The following is a 21,202-nucleotide window of genomic DNA, read 5'->3' on the forward strand; positions in this document are numbered from 1 at the left end:
TATGAAATCCTATCAATTTAAGGGGTACAAGCACAGTTTTATTACATGTATATATTGTATAGTGGTGAAGTCTGGGCTTTTAGTGTAACCATCACCTGATTCTTGTACCTTATACCCATTAAATAATTTCTCATCCCTTACACTCCTCCCTCTCTTCTAAATCTCCAATGACTATTGTTCCACACTCTATGTCCATGTGTACACCCTGTTTAGCTCCCAACCATAAGTGAGAATATGCAGTTCTTGACTTTCTGCTTCTGAGTTGTTTCACTTAAGATCATGGCCTCCATTTCCATCCATGTTGCTTCAAAAGACATGATTTTATTCCTTTTTATGGCTGAATAATATTCCATTTTGTATGTGTGTGTGTGTGTATGCACCACATTTTCTTTAATCATCTGTTGATGAACACTCGGGTTGATTCCATATCTTTGCTTGAATAGACGTTTCTCCAAAGAAGGCCTAAAAATGTCCAACAGATGTATGGAAAGATGCTCAATGTCACCAGTCATCAGGGAAAGGCAAATGAAAATCACAAGGAGATATCATCCCACACCTGTCAAAATGGCTATTACAAAAAAAACAAAAAAGACAAGTGTTGGTGAGGATGAGGAGAAACTGAAACCCCTGTACACTGTTGGTGGGAATGCAAAATGGTGTAGCCGCTGTGGAAAACAGCATGGAGATTTCTCAGAAAACTGAAAATAGAACTACCATATGATCCAGCAATTCCACTTCTGAGTATTTTTCCAAGAGAATTGAAATCAGGGTCTCAAAGAGACATTAGCCTTCCTGTGTTCATTGAAGCCTTATTCACAAGATGTGGAAACAACTTAATGTTCATGGATAAGTAAATAAAGAAAATGTGACATATATATATATATGTCACACACACACACACGTATATACACTGCATGATTCTTCTTATATGAGGTATCTAAAATAGTCAAACTCGTTGAAGCAGAGAGTGGAGTGGCAGTTGCGAAGGGCAGGTGGAAGGGGGAGATGGAAGTTGCTAATCAACAGGTATAACATTTCAGTTATGCAAGATGAATAAATTCTAGAAATCTGCACAACATTGGGCCTATAAATGACAATATTTAAGCATTTTACACTTAAAAATCTGTTAAGGGAGTACGTCTCATGTTAAGAGTTTTTAGCACAAGTAATAAATAATAATAATAATAATAATAATAATAATACTGATGCCTTTCCAGTGTTGTTCATTCCTGGGTGCTTGAGCCGGTTCAATTTAGTGTGCAGAACCTTGCTGACCCATCTGTATTCCGTTTTGGAAGTTTTGGTAGGAAATATTTACAGGATGTATGGTTTGCTTCATGCCAGCTCAGTGGGTGGTTTTGGAACTCCTTTTGAGTAAGTTAACACTCCAGTGAGATGGGACTTCTCAGGGGGCGCAGCAAACAAGTTGCGTTCATTTCGCTGTGTTTCCCGGGCCCTTCTGGCTGTGTGGGACTCCTCCAGCTCCAGTTTTGCTCTCTGGTTTGCATCCCAGCTTGAAAGCAGTTTGGGGCACTTGTTCCTCAAGGAACTCCATTTTGCTCCCAGTCCTGGGATCCTCAGTGAGCTGGAGCCTCTTTCAGCACCCTTGTCCTGTGGGGCACAGCCACACTCTGTTGACTCAGCACTCACCATCTTCTATTCCCCAAGGCTGAGCCCGCATTGCACCCACACTGTGCAGTCCTTCTAAAGGCAGTCATCTGGCACTGACCCTGAGAGGAAAGGAGGGCCCTGCCAGCCTATCCCAGAGCTTCACAGTGTGCGTGGAGCCTGATGCCAACGTGTGGTTGCATTTCTCTTTGTAAATGAATACAAAGCTAATGAGAAAAAGAAAAAGAACCTGGATTGCCTTTCTGAGTAAGGAAAAGAAAACTGTCTTCGTCTCAGATGGCTTGTTATTCAGCCAACAGAGATCAGGTGTGTACATATTTTCCATCAGACTATGAAGTACATAAGGCTTGCACATCAAGGGAAATGCCGTGGGTTCCATGGGCAGTGGCAGCAGTGTGCCTGAGTGCTGTAGTGGGTCATAGTGGGAGCTTTCACGTCAAGCAGTCCCCGGCTCTTCTTCCATTTACTCACTGAGTCATCTGGGATAAGGGATCTCTCAGCTCTGGGACTCAGGCTTTTGTTTTTAACACGAGGATTCTCACAGTGCGTGTTTCATGGGGGATTGTCAGGAGGATTACATCAGATAACGCACAGGACTGTAGTGTCTGACATGCCGTAAGTGCTCACGCATGTCAGCCCATGTTGTTAGTCTTGTGGGCCTCATAATTTTTTCCTCTGTAGTCAGGGCTTGGGCATCCTCTCTTGTCTGTTTCTGAGTAGTTGCTTTGCCATTAGTTTTCTGGTATTTGTTTTCATTTCGTTGTGAGGTATTCATTTGCTTAAAATCAATTCCTCCTAAGGTGGGTTGTCCATACACCATGGCTCTGCATGGAGGAAAGAAAGCAAGAAGGCATATGTGTGTGTGTGTCTGTTGGTGGTGGGGGCGGGTGTGAGAAACGGCTGTGAGTGATGCAGGGAGATGGAGTGAGCCTGGCTTTGCTGAATACATATAATCAATGGGTGAAATCGACATGTACGCAAAAGCTACAAGCCCTGCTGGGTGAGTTGCTTTCAGTGGTGTCAAGAAATGCATTTATTTCATTACTCCTCTTCTTGGGACGAGGAATTATTCCAACATCACCTTCAAACCACAGCAGAAGAGCCTGGGAGTGGGAAGGTCATGTAATTCCCTCACTGTCCCTACTTTCTAACCAAGGGGTATTTGGGGGTTAAAATATTCAACATAAACCTTGGAGCTTCTCTGCTTCAAAGAAGGGAAGGAAACAAATACATTGAGCTATGAGTATTTATTAATTCACTCAATATTTATTGTGTACTTATGTCCCTTTTTTTCAGCACTATGGGTTCAGCAGCGAATGAGACAGACCCAGACCCGGACCCTGCCTTTGTGCTGCTGAATGTCAGGTGGGAAGATGACATCAAGCAATTGTGCAGCTGTCATGAGTGCAAAGTTGTGAGGGTTAGGGATGACTTTTCTGAGGACTTGCAGAAGTTGTTGCCAGAAGGGTGAGTGAGGCTGTCCAGGAGAAGAGGGGACAGGGAGGAGAGCATCTCGGCAGGAGGGAGCCCTGCAGGAAAGGACCTGAGTGGAGGGGGCAGGATGCTGGTGACCAGAGCATGAGGGGCAGGAACATCCAGGACAGAAAGAGCTAGAGGCCCCTGGCTTAGCAGGATGCACCAGGAGTCATGGTGCAGTGCCTGGCCTTTGTCCTGAGGGCACAGGAAGGGAAGTAAGTAGAGAAAAGTGATATTTACCCTGAGAGAGGACCACTCTGGCTCCTGTGTGGATAATGAATGACCATGAGTGAGCTGAGAGAGGGAGACACTTATAAGGACTCTGTGGTGTGCAGGTGACATGTGGTGGGAAGTAGTCTAGAGGTACAGCAGTGGGGAGTGGGTGGAGCTGAAAGGAGTGAAAGGGAGATTGACAGATGAGTGAGTCACTGAAAGTGGGGGCTGAGAAGGAGGGCAGAGGGACGCTAGGGTCTGGGTGGGGTGGGAAGTGGTTTCCCCAGCGTGGGGACACAGGAAAGAGGGTAGGTTTAACAGGGAGGATGCAGCTCAGATGTTCAATTTTGGACACACTGAATTCAGAGAGTGCCAATGAGACAGCGAAATGGAGATGCCATGTAGCAGGTAGATATATGAGTTTGCAGCTAAAAATAAATCTGTGTTGATGATATTATAGACACCTCTTTTATTGGATGAAGCCCAATGGGTGATTTGATTCTTGCCAGCATAGCACCATGAACAGAGGGCAGTGGGTACACCTAGAACTTTCTGCAAGTAGGTCCATCTTTCTCTCACTCTCTGTGACCTTCAGCAATTTATCTAGCCTTTCTGGGCTCCCTTAGCCTCAGCATAAAATGGTGATAGTTATGTCTGCTTCTGACTACCCGTAGCACTTGTTTGAGGATCCATTAAACTGAAAATAAAACATGTGGGTCTCGTAGAAATAAGAACTATGTTAAAACAAGGAGTTATTATAGTTGTGCATAAGCCAATGAAAAACAGAAATACAGCCCCAAGGCTCAGTATTGATTTTGGTCCCAGGTGCTTCCCGTGGCCGAATAAATCTGCCATTTCTCCCCTTGAGTGCTGGCTGAGCTGATGGCAGGTCTCCAGCTCCCAGCCTCCTTGCCCCTGCTCCAAGGTTATGTCCTTCCTTGGCTCAGGCCAGACCCAGCATGCCCACACCTGCCCGGGCTCCTCCCCTTCCCATGCAGGGGATGGTTATGGGGAAGATTCTAGTTGTAAGTTGGAGCATGATTAACAGCAGATGCCTCTGATTAAACTGGGGACAGGTCTTAAGGAAAGTGGAACTTGGATCTGCAGAACAAGGAATTTAAGGAGGACAAAGGAATGACCCTAGACAGGGTTTTCATACTTCAGGATGCATTAAAGGTTATGGAACTTGCTTCATTTATTGAACCACTGGATAAATATTTATTGAGGGCCCACTGAATGCCAGGTTCCGAGATTAGCCCGGGGATACAGGAGTGAAAAAGACAGTGTTTGCCCTCTTGGAATTAATATTCAAACTGAGGAAGAGAGAGATAATAAACAAAGGAGTAAAACACTCTTGAAGGACTGAGCAATCAGATACAACAAGAGAGAACACTGATGTGGCTGGGAAGGAAGTGTCTATCTTAGAGGGTGTAGTCAGGGAAGGCTTCAATGAGGTGGTGACATTTGAGTGAGACCTGACAGCTAAGAACGAGTTGCCTTGTGAAGAGCAGGGAAAGGAACACTGAGGTCAGAGAGCCTGGCCAGAAGAGAGGACCTGCGGGGCCCAAGCTTGCCAAGTTTGAGGACCATGAGAAGAAATGTGGCTAGAATCTAGGGAATGAAGGGCAGAAGTAAGGGACCAGATGGTGCAAAGTTTTATGAGTCATGGGAGGGAATATGAATTTTTGTTTTACTGTCATGGCAAGCTATTGAAAGGTTTTATGCAAGGGAGTGATTTCTATTTTAAAAAGATTGCTACATATATACAATGGAGTACTATTCAGTCATAAAAAGAATGAGATCCTGTCATTTGCAACAACATGGATGGAACTGGATATCATTATGTCAAGTGAAATAAGCCAGGCATGGAAAGACAAATGTCACATGTTCTCATTTATTTGTGGGATCTAAAAATCAAAATAATTGAACTTATGGACATAGAGAGTAGAAGGATGGTTACCAGAAGCTGGGAAGGGTAGTGGAGGGTTGTGGGGAAGGCAGGGATGGTTAATGGGTCCAAAAAAATAGAAAGAATGAATAAGACATAGTATGTGATAGCACAACAGGGTGACTATAGTCAATAAGTTAATTGTACATATAAAAATAACTAACAGAATATAATCGGATGGCTTGTAACACAAAGGATAAATGCTTGAGGGGATGGATACCCAATTCTACGTGCTGTGATTGTTATGCGTTGCATGCCTGTATCAAACATCTCCTGTACCCCATAAATACAAACACCTACTATGTACGCACAAAAGTTTTAAAAAGAGAAGGCTCTCTTAAAAAGATTGCTCTCGGCCGGGCGCGGTGGCTCACGCCTGCAATCCCAGCACTTTGGGAGGCCGAGGCGGGTGGATCACAAGGTCAGGAGAACGAGACCATGGTGAAACCCCGTCTCTACTAAAAAATAGAAAAAAATTAGCCGGGCGCAGTGGCGGGCGCCTGTAGTCCCAGCTACTCGGGAGGCTGAGGTAGGAGAATGGCGTGAACCCGGGAGGCGGAGCTTGCAGTGAGCCGAGATTGCGCCACTGCACTCCAGCCTGGGCGACAGAGCGAGACTCCGTCTCAAAAAAATAAAAATAAAAAATAAAAAATAAAAAGATTGCTCTCACCTGAGTGGATGATGGGTTGCAAGGGAAAGGAAAGAATCAAGAAACCAGCCAAGAAGCACCACAGTTCTCTGGGTGAGAAGTGATGGTCTTGTGGACTTGGGAGTGTCTGTGGAAGTTGGGTGAAGTAGGTTGCTCCAGGGGATGTTCGAAAGTGGAATGAACCCCCCTTGCTGATGGATGGGAGGTGAGGGGTGAGGAGATGGATGAACTGGAGATGGCTTGCGGAGTTCTGACTTAAGCAGCCATGGGGATGAGGATACATTCACTGTAACAGGGATGAATGGAAAACACAGATGCATGGAGGACATCCAGACTTCTGTTTTGGCCTGGTCACAGGTCTGACGTGCCCATGGGGCATTGGGGAGATGTAAAGTATGAAGCTGGAGGTGCAGTCGGAAGTCATTGGAATTTCCGGGCTGGAAGCATACCTGGAGGATCTCAGCATGTGAATGGACTTGGGCACCTGGGGAAAGGGTTTTGGGGGAAAGAGAAGAGAGAGCGGTCTGAGCCCCAAGAAACCCTGGAATATCAGCAGGAATGACGGGGGGGAGCAGGAAAGCCAGGAGGGTTAGAGCCACGGGAGTCAAAAGAAACTGCTCAGAGGCCACACTGGCAAGGATCGAGGGTACCCACTGGGTCTGGTGACTTGGAGGAGGCTGCTGATGGTGACAAGTCATTTCAGTTAGTGAGGATGAAAGGCAGATTGGAGTGGGTTGAAGAATGAGTTGGAGGTGAGGAGGCAAAAGTGACATTTAGGGACAACTCCTTGGAGAGATTTTGCTATCACACTGGGCAGATAAATGGGGAAGTGCTGCTTACTTGGGTTTCTACGAACATAAGAAACAGTCTCTTCATCATTTCTAAACCTCTCTCCCACTCTGATGCACCCACCCACAGCATTCCATGATAAAATAAACCGTGGATGATGTGCAGTCCCCAACATAGTAGCTGTGACTCCACTCCTTTTTCTCCCTTTTGAGAAAGTTTCTAGGAATGCAAATCAGTCAGAGTAATGTTGGGAAAACCACAGATCTGCTGACTTCCACACATTCGACTATTACATGTAACCAAATTATTTGTAGCACAACTTATTATTGACCACACCATACATTATTGTTGGCATGCTGGCTGCGACATGTTGTTGTTCCAGATGTGGTTGGGTGGCATTCATTCATTAAATCATTCATTCATTTGTCAAATATTTTCTGAGCATTAGCAGTGTGTCAAGAGCTTGTACTCTGGGCACTGGGAGAAGTGGTGAACAAGGCAAACATAGCCTCTGCCCTCAGGAGCTCTAGCCAGGTGGGGAGGCAGACAGAGTAAGTGATATCAATTGAGCTTACAGCCAGAGAAGCACTGTGTTCTCAAAGACAGCATCACTGTGGGTGCTGGCCTGGTCCACAGGTGTAGCAAGAGTCTCTCTGAAGAAGTGAGGATGAATAAGCAGAGAGCAGAATTAATGAGACTTGTGCTGGGACTGGGTATGGACAGAAGCCCAGGCAGAAGTGAATACTCAGGAGTGGAGGGAGGCCGTTTCCACTGGGGTCAGGGCCAGCCCGTCCAGAAGGTCTGAGAAGGAGGAGAGAGTGGGGTGAGAGGGAGGGTCCAGACATGCAGGGCCTGGGGGCTCAGGCCAGGATATTGGTCTTTATCAGGAAAGCATTGTGAAGAATTTTGTGTTGAGGGGAGAAGGGTGATGGGATGGTCAGACTTGTTTTGAAAGAGCGCTCAGGTGTCTGGGGAATGGGGTGTAGTTGTACAGAGAAAGGTGACAGGCCAGTGTCACCTGTATACAGGCAGGGGAAGGCATTAAGTCCCTTCCAGCCCTATTTCACCAAACATTGCTGGGTATTTGGAAAGGGGGTGGGGGATGGGGCAGGACCAGCTTCCCACTTCTCAGTGTTCTGTCCCTGTAGCCTGATCTGTTTTTCCTCTCTCCCCTCCCTCCCGCCTAGGGGAACCCGACATATTAGTGCTGGGGCCGGTTCTCAAGGGGCAGGGCGGTGGTAAGCATGGCATAGGGCACGGGAGTGCAGAGATGCAGGTGGGTGCATGACTTGGGATGGGCAGTGCAGATATTCACTTATCCAGGGAATGGCAGGACAGTGGTTCTCAAACTTTGCTGTGCATAAAAAACGCCTGGGGAGCTCATTAAAAGTGCAGACTTGGAGGCTTTCCTAAGGCATGCTGACTCAGCAAGTGGGGCCAGCGGGGCAGGAATCTTCATTTTTAAGACGCTCGCTTCTCTCTCCACCCAGGTGATTTTGATCTAGATAACCCGATGGCCTGCCTTTTGAGAATGCCTCCATGCTGGCCTGCGTCTTGCCCTCATATCCTCAGTCCCCTCTTCTGTCTAGCACCAGCCTGGGCCTGAAAGCTGATTTCAGCCCTGCATTAAGATGTGAATGACCACGTTCCGGGCTGAGGCGGCCGGGCTGTCGGGCAGGCAGCGCGCGGCCGCCAGGGGGCGCCAGAGTCTTGGCTCGCGCGCTCGGCCTCCTCCGCCCGCGGACGCCGCGCCCGAGCCAGCGAGCGAGCGGAGCACAGCGCTGCGGGCTCACAAAGCGGCCAGACGCGCGGCGGCGGCGGGTGGCAGGAGCGCAGGGACGCGAGCCCGCGATCAGCCTTCCGGGCGACCGTGCCGCGGGAGCTCGAGCAACTCGGACGCGGGGACCCGGGCCGGCCCCAAGGTACGTGCCCAGCGGAACCCCGCGCCCCAACTTGGAGTAGTTGGGACCTCCCCGCGGCCGCCTAGGGGGCTGGCAGGGTCAGGGCCTGGGGTTACCTCCGTGTGCCCTTACCCCCGAGACCGCAGGACGCGCGAGGGAGACCTTTCCCTTAGCTGTGGCCGGGAACCCCCCAGCTGCTGGCAGTCCCCACTCCGGTTGCCGGAGCTCGGGTGCTGCTGGAGCCCTGTTCTCCCCTCCCCTGCCCCAAAGCTGTGTGCACCGTCTGTGGGAGTGTGGCTTGCTGACCTGGGCTCCCCGCTTCTGGGGAGGGGTACCAAACCCCTGATAGGAAGGCGGCATCTGTGGGACACTCAGAGAATAGGCGAGAGGGGTCCCCTGTAGTTGGACGGCAGCCTCGGATTCGTGACGCAGCCTCCTCGTTCGTAGCTTAGTCCCCCATTCGTGAGAGGGGTCCCTGGGTCCAGAGGCGCGACAGGCGTCCCAGGTGCGCGAGCGCAGCCCGTCCCCGCTGCGGGGTCCCCTCCTCCGGTCTGGGGCGCTGGAACGCCTGGGTACCTGGGGCTCGCGGCCGCCCGCCCTCCCCGCTCACCGCCCCGCGCGCCCTGCCCCGCAGATGCCGGCAATCGTGGTGCTGGCGGCAGCCGCCGCGGCGTGGTGCTTCCTCCAAGTCGAAAGCCGGCACCTGGACGCGCTCGCCGGAGGCGCGGGCCCCAACCACGGCAATTTCCTAGACAATGACCAGTGGCTGAGCACTGTCTCCCAGTACGACCGGGACAAGTACTGGAACCGCTTTCGAGACGTGAGTACCTGCGCCACCCGGCCCTGGAGGGCGCGGAGCCTCTCGGAGGGGACCCCTGAAACGGGGTTGGTGTGTGTGTGTGTGGGTGGGTGGGTGGGTGGGGGGGCAGTTGGGCATCTCCCGTGGGGGCTGGTTGGTCCCTGCTTCCCGGGCACAGTCTTGCCTGAAAGGAACTTTAAAGAGAACTTCGAAGGCTCCATGCGCTTACCTGTTACCTGTGGGCCAGGTGTGTGCATTTGTAGGGCTGCGGGAAGTGACTGCACTAAAATACTGCACAGATCACCAGCAGCTGTGGAGAAAGAGGTTCTCTGAGCTTCCGACTTCTCCTAACCGTGATGGTAGACTTTGCCTAGCTTCCGAGAAGACCTCCCCAGGGCAGGGGTGGCGTGGACCATCTCTAGGGTGTGTCAGGAGAATCCCTGCTGGAGAGGTTGGGTCTGGGAGTGGTCCCAGCTATTTATGGGGGAGTCAGGGGTTGCATGTCTGTGTGTGTGTGTGGAGGGGGGGGGCGGTCATGGCAATGGGCTTGATAAAATACAGGGAAGGTGGAGTGGTTTGACCCTCGGAGTCTTGAAACAGGAACAGCTAGCCTGTGCAGTTGGTCCCCTGACCTGAAAGGGAGCCTGGGTGGCAGCGCATTGCTCTTTCGAGGGAGCCCTGGGAGTGGAGAAAGTTACTCTCGGACACCCGGAAGCACACTTGAGGCCTGTTTCTGCCCCAAGGCTGGCTGCCACTCCCCAGGTGTGCCCCAGGGATGTGCGGCAAGAGGCATCTGGTGCAGTCTTTCCAGCAGATGGCATCTCCTCTGTTCTGTGGGTGCCTCTGCCAGCTTCTTCAAGGACTGCCCCAGCTGGCCAGGGCCTTCCCCTTCTAGGGGACTTGGAAGTACCATATTTTATGGGACTTAACATTAGGAATTCCTGTTTCTGAGAAGCCTTAAATATTGTAAAAGTGCCCAAGGCATAACAGTAAAAAAGGGAAAAGCTTTAATGTTCAAATGCAGTTTCTTTTTGTTTCTGATCAGTTTTGGTGTTAAATTAATATTTTTAGCAGCATGTATTTTTAAAAAATGATAATTTGACCTATACCACAGACCCCCTTGTTAATGTCATGGGGCATGGTTTACAGACTCTTTGAGGTGGAATATGTATGGGGGTCAACTTCCTCCACTGGACTCCTCTAAGCTCTGCTCTCAGTATCTGCAGGCCTTGCAGCGATGGGGGATTTGAGAAACGGAATGAATCGCAGATGTTTCCATACACTTTCTAAAGAGCTCCCTATCCAGAGGAGATGCACTCATAGCTTCGTGTGGGGGCTTATCACTCTCCTCTCTGTTCCTCCTCTTCCTCTTTCTAGTTGATATTGGACTGCTTCTCTTGGAAAGGGGATTTCAAACACTTTCAATGAATAGCCACAGTTTTTTGGGGCTTTTAATCAAAATTGTAATTTCATTAAAATTTTTAATTGATACATAATAACTGTTAGGGTCTTACTTTTGCGGTAGATATGCCCCCCACTTTCCTCCCCTACACCAGTGAGATTCCTCCCGTTCATTGCCCCGTTCCTGACCTACTCCTTTAACTGCTCATATCTGAGAATCCTGCATTGATTACCTTTGCCTGTGGGTGAAAAAGATGCCCAAACCATGAATAATTCACCTGGGGCAGAGATAATTTTGCTTTTTGTTTTGTTTTGCTTTTACTTTTCTATGGTTTTGTTTTAGATAGAGTTGAGGAGCAGGGCAGTTGCTTGACTTTGCTAGAGGTGGAAGAATTGAGCCAGGATTAGAAGTGCAGGGCCACCTCTGTAGATGCCTTGGTGCTCCTGGCAGCTGGATTGGGTTGAAAACACTTGTGCTTGTTGGATCTTTGGATTATGGAAAGGTTTACCATGCTTTCATGCCTGTTCAAGATTTTCTAGTCTCAGTGTATCATAAGCATGATATTCTGAATTCCTGCTTAGCTTTAATTTTTTAAAAATTGGGCTTCTCTTCATTTCCCATCTTTCTTATGGATGGTGGTGACATTTTTAGACCTTTGAATCAGTGTGTTTCCACACCTGACTGAGGATGAAGCTCACCTGAAGTGCTTGTTAAATTATAGCATCCACGGTCCTCCCCTGGAGAATCTGACTTCACCTTTCTGGGGTGAGTGCAGGGAATCTGTATTTTAAGCAAACATACTAGGTTATTATTATGATTTTTAGGAAATACTGCCTTTAGATAGTGTAAAAATGTCCAAGACATAACAAAAAGAAAAGCTTTTATGTCCCAGTACACTATTTTTGTTTGTTTTTGGAGCAGTTTTAGACATTACACTAATATTTTTAGCAGTATATATTTAAAAAATGATAATTTAATCCAGCATGCCATTAAAACATCTAAAAATGTTCAAAAAATATCCCAAACATCTTCAATAATCACCCATTTTAAATGCTGTATGGAGTCACCTGACACTAGCAGTGGCTCAGACATAGTTTAATGTCATTAACCTCTAAAGTGTTGTAGAACTCAGACCAGACACACTTTTAGGGCAAGTCCCTGGAATAATCACAAAGCCTGAGCCTGGGAACATGGGGTAAGAATTTGCTTTCTATAGAAACCTACTATTCAGTGGGCAATTGATAAAGCCTGAGCTAGTCTTGCAGTTGCTCGGCCAGCCTAATCATTTTCATTGAGCCAAGCCTTGTTTGAGGTCGACAAAGCCCCAGCTTCTTTGCTATTTCTTTGGTTGTTTTGTTGAAGCTACTGATAACTTTGAAAGGCTGTGTCCCACAATTATTGTTATGATGCCTGTCAATTTTTGGAACTCATTGTGAAAGAGAACTTGTTGCCTTCCTCCTGACTTGTCTGTTTTTTGGACTTGCGGGAGAGAGATTCAGATGTGATTTTTGAACCTTGGAAATGGAAAACTAAGGGCCGTTGTTAGAGAGTTGATTGTAACCCTTGGTTGTTGTTACAGGGTCAACTTTGAAATGAATATGACAGTGGGGTGTGTGTTCCATCTCCCTGTTGGGTGTGCTGTGACATTGCCAGAGGTGACCTGGCAACCTCTACTTATCTTGAAAACTGTCCTATTGCTCTAGATATATAAATACTTATTATCCCCTTATTTTTAGAAGTAAAGTCTTCATAACAACTCCATGGTTTATTCCCTGGAGTTACGGATCCAGGACAAATAGAACAACATTCAGATGATTGCCCCTAAACGTATTTGTGGTCTGTTAGTTTCGTCATTCTTCTTTTATAAACACGAGCTATTGGGAAGTTTTGGCCAGGCGGAGGCCTGGACTTTTGTACACAATGTTAAGGAGGCGATGAAGAAGCAGATGTTTGTATTAAGTTGTTCAATAATTTTCCATCTTTAGCCGACATGCATTTAACTCCTTCATGGCTTGAGGTTGAGGAATCAAGGTGGCACAACCATTCTCCTAATTTTTCTGAATCTGATTTGGCTTTGGCTTTCCATGACCATTACTGTAAGGAAATTTTCCTCTGTTCATTTGTACATTCATGCATTCCAACAAATATTTATCTACCATTGACTAGGCATTGGGTTATAGGAGTGAACAAGATAAATATGTGTAATGTCTTCTTTCATGTAACCTCTTGCCTGCTAGAGGAAAGTCTTCAATGTATAGTATGCTGTCATAGACTTCTTATTCTGTTTTCTTTAATTTTTTTTTTTTCTGGAAACGTAATACAGTCTGGTTGTAACTGAAAGATTAAAACGTTGCAGAAATAGGTAATAGCTAACATTTATGGAGGACCGAGTGTGCCAGACACTGTTTAAGGTACTTTCCATATATTATCTCACTTAATATTCATAACAGTCCTATGAGAGAAGTACTCTTATTATCATCTCCTATTTTCTGGGAGGTTAAGTCTCTTGATCAAAATTAGAACTGAGATGTGGAGGAGCTGGGGCTGGAACCATGCCATCTGACTCTAGGCTCTCTCTGTACCACAGCCAATCAGGAGCTGAGTGGATTTGGGGTGCAAGCCTCCACTGATAGCACATTGCAAGTTTTTCCTGCTTTATGAATGAGGGCAATCCGTGAATAACCTTAGGTTAAGACCAAGTGGGATGGGAAGTCAGGTGGACACAATGTACTGCTGGGGTCATGTCAGAGCTTATCTTCTCCTAATAATGAGCTTCTGATTTGATTAAAATAATATTGTTGCTTACACCAAACATGACATTTTCTTTCTTTTGCACACATGAAACCCTGACATTTAACTTTAGGATAATTACCTTTAGCGGGCCTGAAGAATCAGAAGTGTTGCCTTGGCTGGCATTTATCTTACTGTGGAGTGACCTGAGTGTGTAATTCTAGGAAGAGCACAAGGACCAACTTCTGTTCTTTTTCCTTCTGGCACATGCTCTGTGGGATTTGGTGGTCTTTGTAGCAGAGCTGGGGTGGCAGCAAGCATCTGATCTGCTCATTTGATCTTAATATATGAGCTATAATGAGTTTCATGGGCAAGTGGAGCCTATTGATAAAACAGTGGCTGGCTCAGTCAGTGGGGCTGGTGACAAAAGAGGTGGTATGGCTTAGTGGATCAGTCATTAATCTGTCACCACGGAAACTCAGCCTGTAATCGAGAGTAGCAGAAAATCATTTTGATTAAACAGGTTCAAGGAGACTTAAATGAGTTTGTGATCCTGACTGTCTTTAATGAACCCACTATCTTAAATCCCCTGTACTAGCTGACCATTGATAGAAATAATTATTTCACAGGGATCATTATAAAGGGGCAGTTTAAAAGTTGATAGGCCTAAGAGCCTTGATGTCTTCTCTGTCCTTACCTTCAGTGTGCCCTTGCCAGAGAAAAGCTAAGTCTTTTTAGATGGCAGAACTCCTTGCCCCAGTTGGCCTTCCCAGGCCTCTCCGTGATACTTCAGCAGGACTGTATCACTGGGAGGATAAGTGCTCTCCTATATTCTGATGAGGCCAGTTTCAAAACTAAGAAGTGGCTCCAAATGGATAATGAACCCATAATACTTGCCTAGAGGAGTGGGACCTCATCATTCACTCAATCACTTTGTTACTTGAGGAGACAGAATAATGTTAGTAATTAAATAATGTGTCATAATTTCTTATTGATTGACTCAATATAATGTGTTTCAAACCAAACAAAATATCTAAACACAAGAACATTCAGGATGACTCATTTTACCTTTCTGTGGTGAGGTGACTGCCTGTGTTCCTTGGAAAATTCAGAAGACCCAGACTTACACTTGGTCTTATCTCTCCAGGTGAGATAGTTACAAACAAAATAAATTTCCTCTAAGAGATTATGTAATTCACTTAAGGTTACAAGTATTTGTCCATCATGTTTCATTCAGTGTGAGATGCCACCAATGGTGAGATGCACCATTTTAATGAACCATCAAGGAGTAAGACAGTGCCCGGTGTGAAGAGTTTAATAGACCTCTGGATAAAGCTGGAATTCCAAAGGGCTACACTGTCTGTGTAGAGGTAAACAAGAAATAAACTCACCACGAAGGGAAGGGGCCACAGCAAGGCTACTTGCCTCTCTCCACCCTGCATTGGTGGATGGAGAGAAAAGATATGCTCCAAGCAACTGAGCAGGCTGGCAGTCTTGCAGGTTTCTGGTCTACATGCACATTCTCATTGTGCCCTCCCCCTATAAAAAACTTACACAGTTCATTTAACTTAAAACAATCTCAGATTATTTATCGTCTCTGAGCCTCTGACTCCTCATTTGTTAAGAAGTGATGATAATATTCCTTTGGTGAAACTCTAGATTGCAAGTGATTGAAATGTGGTCCAAGCTGGCTTAAATGGAAGAGAAAACATATTCACTTGTATAACTAAAAATTCTAATAAGCTGTGGTTTATTTAAAGCTGGATCCAGGGGCTCAAGTTACATCATAGGACTAGGGGTTTGTGTGTGTCTTATTCTATTTCCCTGCTCTTATGTTGGTTTTGTGCTCAGGCTGTTTGGTTCCATGTAGTGGCTCATGGCAACTGCAAATCTGCATCATCATAGTTTTCATGTTCTCAATAGTGCCAACAGTAGTCCCAGAACTGAGACTTGTCAGATTTCCCAGTGTTAAGCACCCATTCCTCTGTCAATCACTTTGGCTAAGTTGGTAGAGTATGCTGATTGTCCAAGATTGGATTATATGCCCAGGGCTGGGGCCTAGGGCCAGAGTGGCGGAGGTGGTTTCATTGGATCCCACTGTTGATGGATGGTAGAAGGGTAATTTCTCAAGGGGAAATGGATGCCTGTTGGGCAGACATCAACAGATGTCCACTGTGTTGACCAAGTTTATGGGTTTAGCATGAAGAGTAAATTGGTTAATGCAGGTGAAGCTCTTAGCACAATGCCTGGAGTCATATATACTCAGCAAGTGGAGGCTATTCTTTTTATTAATGTCAACAACTGCTATAGCGCTGTTACACTGTATTCCTCGATTTATAGTTGTATATATCTACATTTTAGCTTATTTATTAGTTGGATGCCTCCTGAAGAACCTAAGTCTTGTCATGCCTCACACACAGCAGGTGGCCAATAAACATTCTGTTGACTTGAATTGCCTCCTGAGCAAACCTCTTGGATGAACCTGAGGAAGGAAAGCTTTTATGAGCATACTAGGCACATTTGTTTATAGTCTTTGAGAGGTGGAATTATCAGGGTCACACATATTGAAAAAGTGTTTTTTAGTCTAACTCCTATCTCTAAGTCAGGACCTCACCCCTTCGTAATGCCTTTTAAGATACACCATGGTATATAGCTTGGTGTCCTCACACCTTTACCACAGAGCCCCACTCAGAAAGCTGCTCATTGAGTGTTGGAACGAATGAATGGCTGAGTGCACCAGGCCAGAACTTTCCACACCTCTGGCAAGTGGAGGGGTTCACTGCAGAGGGCTGTCATGGCAGAGTGAGTCATACTAGCTTTGAATGTGTATGTCTCACTCTATTAGTGATTGACAATGATGATGGATACTAACAAATGCAGTGCTGTTGAGAGGCAGAGGGAACCCAACAGGGAAATGCAACCCCCCTCGCAATTCCAGCACAATCTCTGATTCCGTGAAAAGCTCTTTGAGGTTGAGTCATGTGGTGGTGTAAGTGCCCACTCTTAACCTGAGATCAAGCTTAGGTCTTTGGCTAGAGCATCAGTTTCCTCTTCTGTAAAACTGGAATGGTGATACTTGCATTGTGAGGCTATGGTGGAGGACTGGGTAAGCACGTGGCACAAAGTAGGTGCTTGTGATCTTTGAGTGGCTGGTGTATCTATTTTAATTCATAATGATCTATAATCATTTAATTTAAGGGAGCTTACTTCTTGTCTGGCTTGTGAGTGTGAGTTGTTGGCACTCAGCTCTAGATACTGCTTTCTGTCTCTTAGAAACATGTTGGGGGAGTTAGTTCTATGATCCTGAGCCTGTCTTCACTCCATTTCTTGCCAGTCTGGAAGACTGTGTGAAGTTCCATATGGCCCATTCTTTGTTATTTTCCAGTTGTAGCTCCTGGCACAGAAGATCTTGCTATCATATTTCACATTCTTGCTGGACCTCCTCCCCGAAACTGGCAACTCTCATCATGAAGTATCTGGGAGGGGGTTTGTGTGCAACTGTGCCTGAAATCCGAGTTACGCGAAGGGTGCCCCTAGGAGCTCCGTTATGCAACCAAGCACTACTTGGTGTCACTTCAATGTTAAGCTCTGAGCCGGTTGCCTCCAGCTCGTCTCGAGAGGTAGAAACCTTATCTTGTCCTGCCAGAGTGGTCCCAGGCAGGCTTTATGGGCACCAGGGGATGGGATCCATTTTGAGACAAATGATCCAACCAGCCTGTGTATTACTGCGGCGTTCTCAGCACCCTCTGTACATCTGGTGCCCATAATTTGGTCTTGATTTTGCATCGCATTGGCATCACTATACTTGGGGAAGTTTTTGCAGGGTCTAGCACATGCTTCTTGGCACTCAGGCAGTCCCCAAACTCCAGATTTGGCATTACAACCAAAGGAGAATACTAGTAGGATTAGCCAGACCTTTGATCCTTCTCTCCAAAGACCCAGTTCTTCATTCCAGATCATTACAGGTCGTCAGAAGGTCTGTCATTCACTACAGCCCAAGCAGGTTGGTTGTGGCTTAGGAGAAACCCAGCAATAACAGTTAATGCAGGTAGGGTAATTTGTTGTCACACAAATATTCTTCAAATGCCAGCTATGTGCCAGGCCTCTGCTAGGTGCTGGGTGAAGAAGATAGACACGTTTATACCTTCCTGGTGTTTATGGTCTAGTGCGGTAGACAAATAATCACAAAATAATCATTTAGGTTCCTTTGAGAAAAGCGCTACAAGGCAGAGGCACCAATGCTCTCAGAATATGTCATGGGAAGCGGGAGGAGGAATCCATTAACCTTTTTGGCTGGGGACTGCTTCCCTGGGAAGGACATTGAAGCTGAGCCCTACAGGAGGATGGCAGTGAACCAGGCGAGGAGAAGCCATGGGAAGAGCGGGTCCAAAGGCCTTGAGGTGGGAAAGACCTTGATGTGTTTTCATCAGATGCCTTGGCCCTAGGGTTCCCTGAAGTAGCAAGCTTTCTCCTAGTGTATTTTAAAGCACACTTCATACATTTTCAACTTAACACACATCTGGGGGCAGGGGAATGAGTCAACTGCAAAAAGTGAGGCTCACAGATGGCCCAAGTACTTGGAAGAATGGCCTGTTCTTTTCCTCCCCTCTTTGTGCCTCACTCTGCTATCTTCTGCAGCCATCTCTATTGTATAAACATCCACCACCCTGGTCCCCCACTTAATCCTTCCTACTCCTCTGGTGTCCGTAGTCTGGAAGTTTCTCCTTCCCTGTGTGGTCAAGTGTCCTGGGTTTTAGAGCGCCTACAGTTCCCACTGCTGTTTAGAAGTAAGAGGACCATAGTGTTTCTTGGACAGAGTAGTGATCTCTGGAGTTTATATTTTAAAAATGAGACATGGGGCTTCTCCTTCCCCTCCTCCCCTCCACTGTCACTTTGAGGTTAAAGATGAAAAGCAAGACATCCCCACTGACGGATCAGTGTAGCGGCAGAGATGGACACGCGTGCGGTTACTTCAGCACCACATGGGGAGTGTGTGGATAGCATGTGCACCTTCTTGCCTTTGGATCTGAGTCCGCCCAGCGTTCCTATGACAGACATGAGGATAATGGTTTCTTTTTGGGGAAGATGAAAGATGCAGTCACAGACTGGTGATGTGAATTATTGGAGGTTCCTTTAGAAGGGTGTTGCTAAGATCCAAGTTAACTTGATTGGGTAGCTTTTCTCATGGTTTTATGAAAGTATATCCTCTCACTTGATCCTTAAAAACACACTTTTCTCTGGGGAAAGGGAGGAAGGGAGGACATATTATACAAGGATTTGTAATGCGTCCCAAACCCTTCCTGTGTGATCTGGGACACACCACACTCCAGAGGGCACCGTCAACATTCCCCAGCAGAATTCTGTGGTGGATGGGTAGGCATTTATGTAAAGTCCGTTGGCGCCTGTGATTGGAGCAGGGAAGCAGAAGTTACTGCAGGTGTTCCAGGCAATCTTTGCACAAATAAAACATGGAGAAAACAAACATGCAGAGAGCAGAGGCCTCCACTTTCTATTTCAGCTGTACTTGTTCTGTCCTGCCATGCAGATGGAGTCACACTCTAACTCAAATCTGAGAGGCCTGGCCAAGGCAAAGAGAAAAGATGCCCAGAGCGGTCTGTTAGAGTGGCATTCTCAGATTAACATCTTTACAGTCTTGAGAAATCACTGTCAGGGTATATTTAAAATGCAGATTTCATCCTCCTAGTCCAGAGCATAGTCTTTAGCAGGTCAAAGGTGGCACCCAGGAACCTGCATTTTAAATAAGCAGTCCAGGTGATTCTTTTTTTTTGAGACAGAGTCTTGCTCTGTCGCCCAGGCTGGAGTGCAGTGGTGCAATCTCAGCTCACTGCAACCTCTGCTGCCTGGGTACAAATGATTCTCCTGCCTCAGACTCCCAAGTAGCTGGGACTACAGTCATGCACCACCATGCCCAGCTAATTTTTGTGTTTTTAGTAGAGACAGGGTTTTGCCGCATTGGCCAGGCTGGTCTCAAACTCCTGACCTCAAGTGATCTGCCCGCCTTGGCTTCTCAAAGTGCTGGGGTTACAGGCATGAGCCACTGGTCTCAGCCCAGTCCAGGTGATTCTGATATAGGTAGTTCTCAGACTGTATTTTTAGGAAAATCCTAGAGAATTGTTATTCATCCCAAATAGCCAACACCATTTAGCCGCAATGAATAATAACATTTTAGACAAAATGAGCATTTTATTTTGAAGACTTGCAATAAATTCATATGAGTGCAGTATTTTCCCCTTATGCCAACAGGGCTACCATTCACATCAGGAAAAATGGTCTTGTTTTCCAATATGTGACTCTACATAGGCCTCAGCAACAACTGTTGTCATGAGGTTTTCCTGGAATGGAGTAACATTTGGGTCTTGATTGGCTGCCAGGGCCCAGGGATGCTTGCAAACATGAGCACAGTGGAATTGATGTAAGACCTTCTACATCACAGAATTCCAGGGGATCGTCTCAGCATATTTGTCTCCAAAAGGCCTGATTCTAGCTAACTCTGGCCTGACTTTATATCTTCTCTAACACAACTGATGTGTTTTCTGGACAGATGAAATGAAGGAAATTGACTCTGACATTGGTTTTAGTTTATAGTGAAAATAGTATTGAAACTGAAGTGGTGTTAAGGGTATGTAACAAAAAAGGAATGGTGGATGTAATAAAGAACGTTTACTCTTGGGCACTGAGATGCAGATACTGATAGTCGGAACCACAGAGGGAGTCTGAGACACGGGCTGGATGGTGACATTACCTGATACTCTCTTTTTGGTGTAGTCAATTCTTTTCTTGGTTGGCCAGTTTTTTATTTTTTGAAAGATCAGAAGGCATCCACTCCCCCACCCCCCCGCCCCAAAAAAAAGGACTCATCAAAGTTTAGAAAATTTATGAGCGTCAACCAGACTTGGCAGTATTCCTCATTCTGAAGTCATTCTATTCCCACTGAACAAACTCTCAAATGTTCTTTACCCCAGCTTCTTGAATTTCCTTTAATTAATGGTAAATTCATGGCACCAAATTGATTAAAAAACATATTGCCAAGAGGAAGAAAATAGTTAAATCTGTTGGACAGACTTATGTGGCTATTTGGGGGCCTTTCCATTGTTCTACTGTTAGGGGAATATGGGGAATTTCTGGATGTTTTCATGCTTATTGGACATGATGATTCCCTGTGACTTCTCTGGACGTGGTTGGCTGGTATCAGCACTTTCATCTGGCCAAGGCCTCACTTCCCATCTGAGTCAGCCAGCCTTGTCATGACTCTGGACCTGGTCTGGAGCCTTTGTCCAGCCACCTGGAATGAGGCCTGCATCACTTCCAATGAATAAGACAATGCTATCCATAGCAAAGATAAAATAATACTGTATTTACTTTTAGAGAAATTGTGAGATTTTTACATGCCAGAATTGTTGGTTTAAAAATTCCTATATCAGAAAGACCTTTTCATGTGTTTTTTGGAATATTTTGTTTCTTTCCATGGCCATCCAGGTCCTAGATATTTGCCTTTTTAGAAACCAGATCCTGGTGCACTGATTCAGTAGGTTTTGTTTATTCATGCATTCACACCAAAGATACTTATTGACCAGGCTACCATGTACCAGGCACTGTGCTGTGCACTTAGGATGTAGCAGAGGGGAAACAAACATGATTCCTGTCC

General features: G+C 46.2%; 1 protein-coding gene across 1 annotated transcript in view; it reads left to right on the top strand.

The window, feature by feature from the left end:
- The first annotated feature begins 8,474 nt into the window (after positions 1-8,474).
- The window catches only part of SPOCK1 (SPARC (osteonectin), cwcv and kazal like domains proteoglycan 1), a 515,600-nt gene continuing 502,872 nt past the window's right edge, over positions 8,475-21,202 (top strand). The window contains exons 1-2 of the mRNA XM_008014545.3: positions 8,475-8,626; positions 9,240-9,425. Coding sequence (XP_008012736.2) covers positions 9,240-9,425 — 186 coding nt within the window. The 5' untranslated portion in view covers positions 8,475-8,626. The remainder of the gene's footprint in view (positions 8,627-9,239; positions 9,426-21,202) is intronic.

The sequence above is a fragment of the Chlorocebus sabaeus genome, chromosome 23 (genome assembly GCF_047675955.1).
Source record: "Chlorocebus sabaeus isolate Y175 chromosome 23, mChlSab1.0.hap1, whole genome shotgun sequence".
Taxonomy (NCBI): domain Eukaryota; kingdom Metazoa; phylum Chordata; class Mammalia; order Primates; family Cercopithecidae; genus Chlorocebus; species Chlorocebus sabaeus.